This window comes from Piliocolobus tephrosceles, chromosome 5, assembly GCF_002776525.5.
Source record: "Piliocolobus tephrosceles isolate RC106 chromosome 5, ASM277652v3, whole genome shotgun sequence".
In the NCBI taxonomy this organism is placed as follows: Eukaryota; Metazoa; Chordata; class Mammalia; order Primates; family Cercopithecidae; genus Piliocolobus; species Piliocolobus tephrosceles.
The window spans coordinates 138,328,428-138,339,700 of record NC_045438.1 but is presented as its reverse complement, the minus strand read 5'-3'; the positions used below and the strand labels follow the sequence as shown (position 1 = coordinate 138,339,700).

Here is an 11,273-nt window from a genome sequence, read left to right as displayed (position 1 = left end):
CCTGGAGCTGGGGGTGGGGAGAGTAAAGGACTGAGAGGATGGGAGCGGGGCAGGGAGTGCAGCCAAGCAGGATGACTCACTGGCCTAGATCAAGAGGCCCGGCCCGCGGCAGAACAGAGCTGCCAGTGGTCTCTCCGTCTTCACACTCGCTGCTGTGCTGCGGTCCAGAGTGACAGTGTGAGCGACATGGCTCTCAGTTGAGGGCTGAGAGGGCAGCGTGCCCCAGTGGGGAAGAGTCGCCGCCTCCACTGGAGAAGAGAGAGAAAGTGGAGTGCGCGGTGGGGTCCATGTGACGTAAGTCCTGAGACAGGCAGGGAGCGGCTGAGGCAGACGGAGTTCCCGCATCCCAAGGAGGGCAGAGGGGGTCGTGCTTGTCCCTGTAGGAGCCCCACCCCCACCCCAGGCCACCTCTCGGAGCCTCTGCTGGCTGCAAAGGAATTCACCCCTACCCTAGCACTTAACCCGTTCCTTCCTATCAGGATGGTGCTGTCTGGTCCTGAATTTAGAACTGTTGAAAGTCCAAGTCTGGAATCAGCAGAAATGTATTACATTGACCAGAAAGGGGCTGAATCACCCTTGGTCCAGCATCTGGCCCCTGATCTGCAGCCAATGGCAGGAATCGAGGTCCTCAGATGCTTCATGGATGGGAATTGCAGGGAGGGAGGCCCTCGGATGCAGTGATTCCTCCAGTCTTCTGCTGTGCTCCAAATTAAAAACATGTGTAAAACTCATGCATGTCATCCAAAAAGGCCTCTGGGCTCCTCCCACTGCCAGTTCTGGAGAGGAGCTCTTCGCTCCTCCAGTGGTTAAGCCAGCAGGGGCTGGGGAGGAGGACACAGCAGTAGAATCAGCCAACAGCTCGTGTTTAGACCTCGGACAGCCAGAGAAGCCTACTTCTGAGGCCTCCAGAAAGCCATGGAGAGAACAAAGGCATTGTATTTTTATAATAAAAATAAAACATATTTATAAGTCAACAAATAGTTAATGAATCTCTACATTCCCCACCCAGCTTCAACAAGGATCAAGTCCTGGCCATTCGACAGCAGCATTTAAAGGCCCTCCTCTACTGTTACTGGGAAATAGCCACTTTCTCCCAGTGTTTCTTACACTCTATGGCACATCTGACCACCTGTGGCAGGCAGAATGATGTCTCCAACCCCAACACCATCAAACATGTCCACATTCCTAATACCTGGAATGTGGGAATTAGGTTACACGGCAAAGGGAAATTAAGATTCCAGATGGGATTAAGGTTGCTAGTCAGCTGACCTTAAAGAGATTATCACGGATTATCCAGGTGGGTCCAGTGTAGTCACCAGAGTCCCTTAATGTGGACATGGGAGGCAGAAGAGGAAGTCTGAGTAAGAACTGGCTGATTTTGGCTTTAGAGATGGAGGAAGGGGACCATGAGGAAAAAGGGGGGAAAGGGATTCTCCCCTAAAGCCCCTAGAAAGAATCACAGCCCTGCTGACACCTTTATTTTAATCCACTAAGACCTGTTTTGGACTTCTGATCTCCAAAACTGTAAAGTCATAAATCCATGTTGTAAGTCATTGGGTTCATGGTAATTAGCCAGCTTCTCATAAGGATGGCATCCAGGCCCATTTCCCTAGCTAGATCCAGGGTCCCATCTAGGAGCAGCGCCTCAGATGGGGCCACTTCTGTACCCCAGAACCTCCTGCAGGTTGGGGCCAAGGTGAAGGAGATATGAGGATGCACGAGAAAGGGGTGCTGGGAGAGAACAATCCAGATCCCAAAGAGAAACCAGTGTTTCTGTTGCTGAGAGAGGCAATTAACAGAGTGGGACCCCAGGGTGGAGGTCCTTGTGTATAGGGAAGCAGGGCTGGGGAGGTTGGCAACCATGTATGAGCTGTGAGCCAGGACACCTAGGCCAAGGAGGGGCAGGGAGGTCAAGGAAAGGAGCCAGGGCGGGGGGCACCCAGCTTCCTCTGGGACACTCATTCAAGTGGCACCTGTTGCCACAGACCGCATTAGGAATGAGGGTGGAATGTGGAGGTTTATTGTCTCCACAACCACTAGCCCAGCCTGTTTCTGCTGTCCCCCACCCCACTACCAGGATAAAGGGCTGGCTGTCTTGGGGCTGAGGGAGATTCGGGTGTGAGCAGGATGCAGGGCCGCATGGCTGGGAGCTGCGCTGCCCTGGGCCTGCTTCTGGTCTGTCTTCATCTCCCAGGTACGGAGGCCCGTGATGCCCTTGGACAGGAGAGACTGGAGGTCCCCCAGGAAACAGGAATTAAGGAAAGGGGTAAAGGCAGGAGGGTACACATTTAGGTCCCTGAGGGAAAAGGAAGAATAGGCACAGAGGAAGCAAAGGGAACCAGGAATCAGGGAAGGGAAACCATTGGCTGCTTTATCTTCCCTTTCCTCAGGCCTCTTTGCCCGGAGCATTGGTGTTGTGGAGGAGAAAGTTTCCCAAAACTTGGGGACCAACTTGCCTCAGCTTGGACAACCTTCCTTGACTGGCCCCCCTAACTCTGAACATCCTCAGCCCGCTCTGGACCCGAGGTCTAATGATTTGGCAAGGGCTCCTCTGAAGTTCAGCGTGCCCCCATCAGACGGCTTCCCACCTGCAGGAGGCTCTGCAGTGCAGAGGTGGCCTCCATCCGGGAGGCTGCCTGCCGTGTACTCCTGGCCGCCTGAGGATCCTTGGCAGATGATGGCTGCTGCGGCTGCGGACCGCCTGGGGGAAGCGCTGCCTGAAGAACTCTCTTACCTCTCCAGTGCTGCGGCCCTCGCTCCAGGCAGTGGCCCTTTGCCTGGGGAGTCTTCTCCTGACTCCACAGGCCTCTCACCCGAGGCTTCACACCTCCACCAGGACTCAGAGTCCAGACGACTGCCCCGTTCTAATCCACTGGGACCCGGGGAAAAAATCCTTTCCCAACGCCCTCCCTGGTCTCTCATCCACAGGGTTCTGCCTGATCACCCCTGGGGGACCATGAATCCCAGTGTGTCCTGGGGAGGTGGAGGCCCTGGGACTGGTTGGGGAACGAGGCCCATGCTACACCCTGGGGGAATCTGGGGTGTCAATAATCAACCCCCAGGTACCAGCTGGGGAAATATTAATCGGTATCCAGGAGGCAGCTGGGGGAATAGTCATCTATACCCAGGTATCAATAACCCATTTCCTCCCGGAGTTCTCCGCCCTCCTGGCTCTTCTTGGAACATCCCAGCTGGCTTTCCTAACCCTCCAAGCCCTGGGTTGCAGTGGGGCTAGAGCACATAGAGGGAAACCCAACATTGGGAGTTAGAGTCCTCCTCCCGCCCCTTGCTGTGTGGGCTCAATCCAGGCCCTGTCAGTATGTTTCCAGCCCTATCCCCACTTTTCAATGCCTCCTCTGCTCATCTCCAATAAAATAAAAGCACTTATGGAATTTGCTTCTTCTTGGTGTCTTTGTTTCTGGGCATAAGCTGAAGTGAGTCTGTTCACTCCTGTTTTCTAGCCATCTCCACGGCCCTCTAGGGGCCCCTGCAGACGCTCTCTTGCTATACCCATCCTTTGCAAAGGATCAATGCCCAAGTGCTTGAGGGTGGAGCCTCACCCTGGCCAGGTGGGAGAGTCTCAGCCAGGTGGGAGAACTGTTCCAGAATTGTGCTGGAATCTGAAAGGGGGAGGAGGGACAGCAGGACTAATTGAGACGGCACCTGCAGCAGGGGGAACGTGGCTCAGGGCCAGGTGGACAGGATTCCTCGCAATTCACAGAAACAGGAAGCCAAAAGTCACAAAGTCTATGCTTCACTTGTCTTTTCTTCCCCGGAAAGTCAAGCTTCTTGGAAGTGGAGGATACATTGATCTCCTCCCTTACATGCATCACTTAGCACATTGTGTCCCAGAGAACCACAGACTTTGAACATTTGCTGAGTAAATAGCAGACCTCGATAAAGGAAAAGAGAAAAGGGAGAAAGGAAAGGGAGAAAAAACCTTGGAGCCAACAGTCCCACCTGGGGTGGCATTTGATGCTTTCATGCCCAAGCTATGACAAGCTCTCAGCCTTTGGTCACTGTATTGTCTCTCCCGCCCTCCCTTTGGTTTTCCCAGGAGCTCGGCATCCTCACACAGGAGTTGGAGTGAGGGCAGCCAAGGGTCAGGCTACAAAAGCACAGAAGAATTAGCAGGTGCGGTTGGAGGTGATTTGGTTCTGGATTTGCTCTCCCCTGTGCCGCGCCTGCAGAGTTCCAGGTGTATGTACTCTCCATTCATCCAGGTGTATGTACTCTCCACCCAGCCAGGTCCCTGGGAATTGAGCAGCTTGTGGGAGGGGAGAAAGGAGTAGGAAAAACACCAGAACTCAAGGGATAGGGAGCTGCCTGCCTGAGTGGGAGAGGGGAGTTTCCAGAGAAGATGCCCAGTCCCAGCGTCCACCATAAGGCTCCATCCTACACTGAGAAGTCCTCCCTGGAACACCTTCCGCAGAGCCCACCTTCTGCATCACCAAGCACCGCCCGTCTTCATCACCTCAACCTCTTCACCTGATTCTTTTCCCATCTCGGACTCTCTTGGTTTCTCCCTGCTCTAGGGTGAGGGATTCCGTGCCTGTTTTCAGCACCTGTCTCTTCCACCAGCCCAAGGTCATGCTCTCAAGCCTGGAGTCTCATTTCTCTCTGTCCCTCCTCCTGGTTGCCTCTTCTCCATAGTCATTCCTATTCACACATTTAAATTTGGTGTCAGCAGTCCCCTGGTCTGTTCCCCAGACTCACTAGAGCATAAGAACCATGAGCACAGGGGCTTTTGTCTCTTTAAGTCACTGCTGCACCCCCCAGCACCAAGAACAGGGTCTGGACCAGGGCAGGCACTCAGCAGGCACTGAAGGAATGCTTGATCCTCTCTCTCTGTCCCTGCCCCTCTCTTATCCTCTCTCTACTTCCACTCAATTCCTGAGCCACACGGCTACACCCGGAGTCTAATCTACACTCCTGCTGTGGCCCTCCCAGAGCCTCACTGACATTTTTCACCAACCTCATGAAGTCCTTCTCAGTATTAAAATGCTGTGTGCGTTTTATCGTTTAACCTTCATTACTCTCCGTGAGGAAGGTATCATAAGATTTTTGCGGCCGGGCACGGTGGCTCACGCCTGTAATCCCAGCACTTTGGGAGGTCGAGGCGGGCAGATCACCTGAGGAGTTTGAGACCAGCCTAGTCCAACACCGGGAACATGGTAAAACCTCATCTCTACTAAAAATACAAAAATTAGCCAGACATGGTGCCAGGTGCCTGTAGTCCCAGCTACTTGGGAGACTGAGGCAGGAGAATCGCTTGAACCCAGGAGTTGGAGGTTGCAGTGAGCCGAGATCGCACCACTGCACTCCAGCTCGAGTGACAGAGTGAGACTGTCTCAAAAAGAAAAAAAAAAAAGATTTTTACAGATGGAGGAACTGGGATTTAGAGGGATTAAGCAACTCACGCAGGGTGACAAGTGACAGAGGCGGTGACTCAGACCTCATTTTTTCTCATTATCTGTCCAGGGAGTATTCAAGTACAATATGCAATTAACAGAAATAACAACAAACTTTTATTATATTTACATATAGGCCTGGTCCCGAACAAGGCACTTCCACACACACCCTTCCAGCAAATCCTCACAACAACCCCACTGGGTGGGCACTGCTGGGCCCACTGCACAGGGAAGACACTGAGGCCCAGAGAGGATGGGGAGCCGAGGCTCACACACAGGCAGCACTGAACCAGGGCAGTGAAGTCCATCTGATGCTTGGTGCTGGTGGCTCAGGGAAGATGGGCTGCAACAGTGGAGGGTCCCGGGGGGATGTGGCCAGTGTCCTCAGGGTGGTCTTTGGCTTAAGGTTAGTTGTTGCTTAAAAAGTGGTGGAACTGGGCATGGTGACTCATGTCTGTAATTTCAGCACTTTGGGAGGCTGAGGCAGGAGGATTCCTTGAGCCCAGGAGTTCTAGACCAGCCTGGGCAACATAGGGAGACCTCATCTCTACAAATAGTAATTTAAAAATTAGCTTGTGCACTTAAAAAAACAAATTAAGAGTAGGGCGTGTATGGTGGCTCACACCTGTAATCCCAGTACTTTGGGAGGCCGAGGCAGGCGGAGACCAGCCTGGCCAATGTGGTGAAACCCCATCTCTACTAAAAATACAAAAATTAGCCAGGCATGGTGCTGCATGCCTGTAATCCCAGCTAGAGGAGAGGTTGAGGCATGAGAATTGCTTGAACCTGGGAGATGGAGGTTGCTGTGAGCCAAAATTGTGCCACTGCACTCCAGCCTGGGCAACAGGGTGAGACTCTATCTCAAAAAAAAATAAATAAATAAATCATCATAAGAGCAAAAATAATAATAATAATAATAATTAGCTTGGCATGGTGTTGTGCCTGTGGTCCCAGCTACTCTTGGGAAGCTGAGGTGGGAGATCACCTTGAGCCTGGGAGGTTGAGGCTGCAGTGAGCCATGATCATTCCACTGCACTCTAGCCTGGGTGACAGGGCAAGACTCTAAAAAAAAGAAGAAAGAAAGAAAGGCAGCTCACACCTGTAATCACAGCACTTTGGGAGGCTGAGGAGGGTGGACCACCTGAGGTTAGGAGTTCAAGACCAGCCTGGCCAACATGTTGCAACCCCATCTCTACTAAAAATAAAAAATTAGCCAGGTATGGTGGTGGGCGCCTGTAATCCCAGCTACTCAGGAGGCTAAAGTAAGAGAATTGCTTGAACCCGGAAGGCAGAGGTTGCAGTGAGCTGAGATCGCGCCATTGCACTCCAGCCTGGGTGACAAGAGGGAAACCCCATCTCAGAAAAACAACAACAACAACCACAAAAACCCAAAAACCAAACAACAACAACTACAACAAAAAGAGAAGGAATGTTTTCAGTAATCTGCGATACAAGAAAGGTCCTAATGTTTGCAACAGGGACTACTGCTGGCATACTGATTTTTACATTTTTATTAGTGGTTAATTGGTGGAAGTGGTGGCTGGAGTAGCAGGAGTCGTTTATTTCTCCTATCCTAGGAGGGCACTTAACCAGAAGTTAGGAAACCGAGGTTCCCCTTCTGCCACACAACTTTCTGTGCCAGGTCACCTTAGGCAAGTCTTTGACCTCTGTGGACCTTTGTTTTCTCATCTGTAACATGGGATGAAAGCAGATGTCCAGCCTCCCTCACAGGGTTGTTAGGAAGTTTAGGTAAGATAATGATAAGGTGCCTTAGAGACTGAAAACCCTGAGCCATCGTAAGGGATAGATCCTAATGCAGTGCATTGTCCCAGTGAGGCGGTCCACACCATAGTTCTTAATCCCACAGAGGAGGGCTGGTCTGGTGCAGTGGCTGTCGTTGACATCACAGTCGACTGATAAGGTTGATGTGATGCTTTGCACTGGGAATTACACTCCAGAGAATGACTCCAAGTTCAAAAGGAAGAGTTGAGTGGCTTCTCATTTAAATATTTCATCCTGCAAACAAACTGCATTCACTCAGCCATGTGTCAGTAAAAAAAGACATTTTTCACGTACACACACACTGTTGGGTGATGATAATAATAATAGCTTCCTTTATGTATTTACCATGAATTAAATGTTACAGGGTTACTTCAATTCTTAGAATTCTATGATGTGCTTACTCTTTTTTTTTTTTTGTAGCGATGAGGGTCTCGCTTGTTGCCCAGGTTGTCTTGAACTTCTGGCCTCCAGTGATCCTCCTGCCTTGGTCTTCCAAAGTGCTGGGATTACAGGCGTGAGCCACCATGACCAGCCTAAAGTGAATTAATGTTTGATTCTAGATAATCTCCAGCTAGACAAGCCCCACGGTGGAAAGGTGGTAGCAACAAGTTGTGAAATAATTTTGAGACCATTTAGTTCTACTTGGCCTCAGGATGGCAGTTGTGACTGATGGAGCAGGTGTTTGTTTTTTTTTTTTTTTTTTTTTGAGATGGAGTCTCGCTCTGTTGCCAGGCTAGAGTGCAGTGGTGTGATCTCAGCTTACCGCAACCTCCGACTGCCTGGTTCAAGCGATTCCCCTGCCTCAGCCTCCCGAGTAGATGGGATTACAGGCACGCACCACCATGTCAAGCTAATTTTTGTATTTTTAGTAGAGACGAAGTTTCACCATGTTGGCCAGTATGGTCGGTCTGGATCTCCTGACCTCATGATCCGCCTGCCTCGGCCTCCCAAAGTGCTGGGATTACAGGCGTGAGCCACCGCGCCCGGCCGGAGGGTGGTTTCTTTAGCACCTCTTCCTCTGTCCCTCCTTTCTCTGAATCCTGTGCTTAAATCACTCCCTGGCTACTCAGGACCATAATCCCTCTTGCCTCACGTAGTCAAAACCCACTTCTCTTGAGTCTCTGTGTCCACTGTGACATTGTCATATGATGAATTCAGGAGAACTAACTCTGTTTGTGTTTACTAGGTGCAAAGATGATGAGTCTAGGAAGAGAAAATCTATCTAGTATGTTAGTGGCCCCTTAAACATCTGTCACCAGCCCTCAAGCTCAGGTGCCCCTCTGTTTTCCTGGGACACCCTCTCAGTATCTAAAGGATGTTAAGGCATTTCTACTTAATGTAATTTTGTTTCTCTTATGAATTTATTAGTATTTAAGCATTAAATAATATTCTTCTATTTATATACTATGTACACAACTAATACATATACATTTATGGATTTAATAATCCAAACTGATTCAAACGTTAAATATTGATTTTAGACTTAAACTCATTTAAGCATTTAATTAAAATCATGCATTTAGCTGGGCACACTGGCTCATACTGTAATCCCAGCACTTTAGGAGGCTGGGGGGGATAGATCACCTGAGATCAGGAGTTCAAGACTAGCCTGACCAACATGGTGAAACCCTGTCTTTACTAAAAATACAAAAAATAGCTGGGCGTGGTGGCAAGTGCCTATAATCCCAGCTACTCAGGAGGCTGAGGCAGGAGAAGCACTTGAACCCAGGAGGCAGAAGTTGCAGTGAGCCGAAATCGCGCCATTGCACTCCAGCCTGGACGACAAGAGCAAGACTCCATCTTAAAGGAAAAAAAAAAAAAATTTTATGTATATATATATATTGCATTTAATATATAGGATTCTCTTAAATGTCTGAAACCCCCTAAGAAGCAAACAAATGCTTTTTTTTTTTTTCCCAGACACAGTTCCGCTCTTGTTGCCCAGGCTGGAGTGCACTGGTGCAATCTCAGCTCACTGCAACCTCTGCCAGCTGGGTTCAAGCGATTCTCCTGCCTCAACCTCCAAGTAGCTGGGATTACAGGCGTGCACTACCAGGCCTGGTTAATTTTTTATTTTTAGTAGAGATGGGATTTCACCATGTTGGTCAGGCTGGTTTCGAACTCCTGACATCAGGTGATCCACCCACCTTGGCCTCCCAAACTGCTGGGATTACAGGTGTGAGCCACTGAACCTGGCCTACAAATGCAATTATTATTATTATTTTATTTTATTTTTACTTTTTGGAGACAAAGTCTTCCTCTATCACCCAGGCTGTAGTGGAGTAGCACCATCAGGGCTCACTGCAGCCTCAATCTCCTGAGCTCAAGGAGTCCTCCCGCCTCTGCCTTCCAAGTAGCTGGGACAGCAGGCCTGCACCACTGCACCTGGCTAATTTTTTAATTTTTATAGAGATGGAGTCTCACTGTGTTGCTCAGACTGATCTTAACTCCTGGCCTCAAATGATCCTCCCACCTCAGCCTCCCAAAGTGCTGGGATTACAGGCATGAACCACTGTGCCCAGCCTGGAACACTAACATCTTTTTTTTTTTTTTGAGATGGAGTCTCACTCTGTCGCCCAGGCTGGAGTGCAAGGGCACGATCTTGGCTCACTGCAACCTCCGCCTCCCAGGTTCAGGTGATTCTCCTGCCTCAGGCTTCCCAGTAGCTGAGACTACAGGTGCGCACCACTGCACCTGGCTGATTTTTTTGTATTTTTAGTAGAGACAGGGTTTCACCATATGGCCAGGCTAGTCTTGAACTCCTGACCTCGCGATCCGCCCACCTCGGCCTTCCAAAGTGCTGGGATTACAGGCGTGAGCCACCGTGCCCGGCCTTGGAACACTAACTTTTAACAACTATCTGCACGTAGAAAAGCATCATCACAAGAACCAAAAATCAGGTGAGCAATCACAGTAACTGGATTTAACTTCACGTCACTAAAAGAGACATTGAGGAGGGCAGGAGAGACAGTCTGGAATTGTGATGCCCCCTTCCATCCTCCCTGGCAGTGTCCCTGCAGCATGGAAAGAGAATCTTTGTACTTTGGGGAGGGAGGGCATGGGAGTGGGGGTACTTTACATTGAAATCACTGCTGCCCTGTCATAGCAGAGAGCAAAGCCATGCTGGGCTCGGCCAGCACCTGCACATGGAGGGAGCATCTGGACCAGCCCTAGCCAGACGGAAATCACCTATCCAGTGGTTGGAACTTGAGTTTCTCGGCAAGCCTCACCACCACGGGCCAAAGTGCTCTAGTGTCCTAGGTAAACTTGAAAGGCAGTCTAGGCTGGACACGGTGGCTCACACCTGTAATCCCAGCACTTGGGGAAGCTGAGGCAGGAGGGACACTTGAGCCCAGGAGTCTGAGACCAGCCTGGGCAATATAAGGAGGCCATATCTCTACAAAAGACAAAAAAGGAAAGGCAGTCTAGGACACAAGGACTGGAATTCCTGGACAACTCCCAGTGCTGGGCTGGACTTACAGCCAATGGACTAGGATTGCACTTGACCTAGGGAGACACCAGCCGGTATGGCTAAGGGAGGGCTTGTGCCACCCCTTCTCCAATCACAGGCAGTGCAGCTCCTAGCAACGAAAGTGACTCCTTCCTTCTGCTTGAGGATTGGCGAGCAACGGGTAAAGAGGACTTGGTCTTGCATCTTGGATACCAGCTCAGCCACAGTAGGACAGGGCACTGGGCAGAGTCATGAGGCCCCCATTCCAGGCTCTGGCTCCCAGATGACATTTTTAGACACATCTGGGCCAAAAGGGAAGCTGCTGCCTTGAAGACAAGGGCCCAGTACGTGCAGGATCCACCACCTGCTGTCTAAAGAGCCCTTGGGCCCTGAATAACCAGCAGCAATAACCAGGTAGTACACTGTGGGCCTTGGGTGAGACTCTGAGACGTGCTGGCTTCAGGAGTGACCCAGCACATTCCCAGCTATGGTGGCTATGGTGAAAGACTCCTGCGGTTCCAGAAAAGCGGAGGGAAAAGTAAACGGGACTTTGTCTTGTACCTTAGGCACCAGCTCAGCCATGGTAGGGTAGAGAAACAAGCAGTCTCTTGAAGTCCCCAAGTCTAGGT

General features: G+C 50.5%; 1 protein-coding gene across 1 annotated transcript; it reads left to right on the top strand.

The window, feature by feature from the left end:
- Positions 1-2,127: 2,127 nt before the first annotated feature.
- On the top strand, positions 2,128-3,235 carry C5H6orf15 (chromosome 5 C6orf15 homolog). The gene is made up of 2 exons (XM_023194369.2): positions 2,128-2,194; positions 2,391-3,235. The coding sequence occupies exons 1-2, from the start codon at positions 2,128-2,130 to the stop codon at positions 3,233-3,235; spliced, it is 912 nt and encodes a 303-aa protein (XP_023050137.2).
- The last annotated feature ends 8,038 nt before the right edge of the window (positions 3,236-11,273 follow it).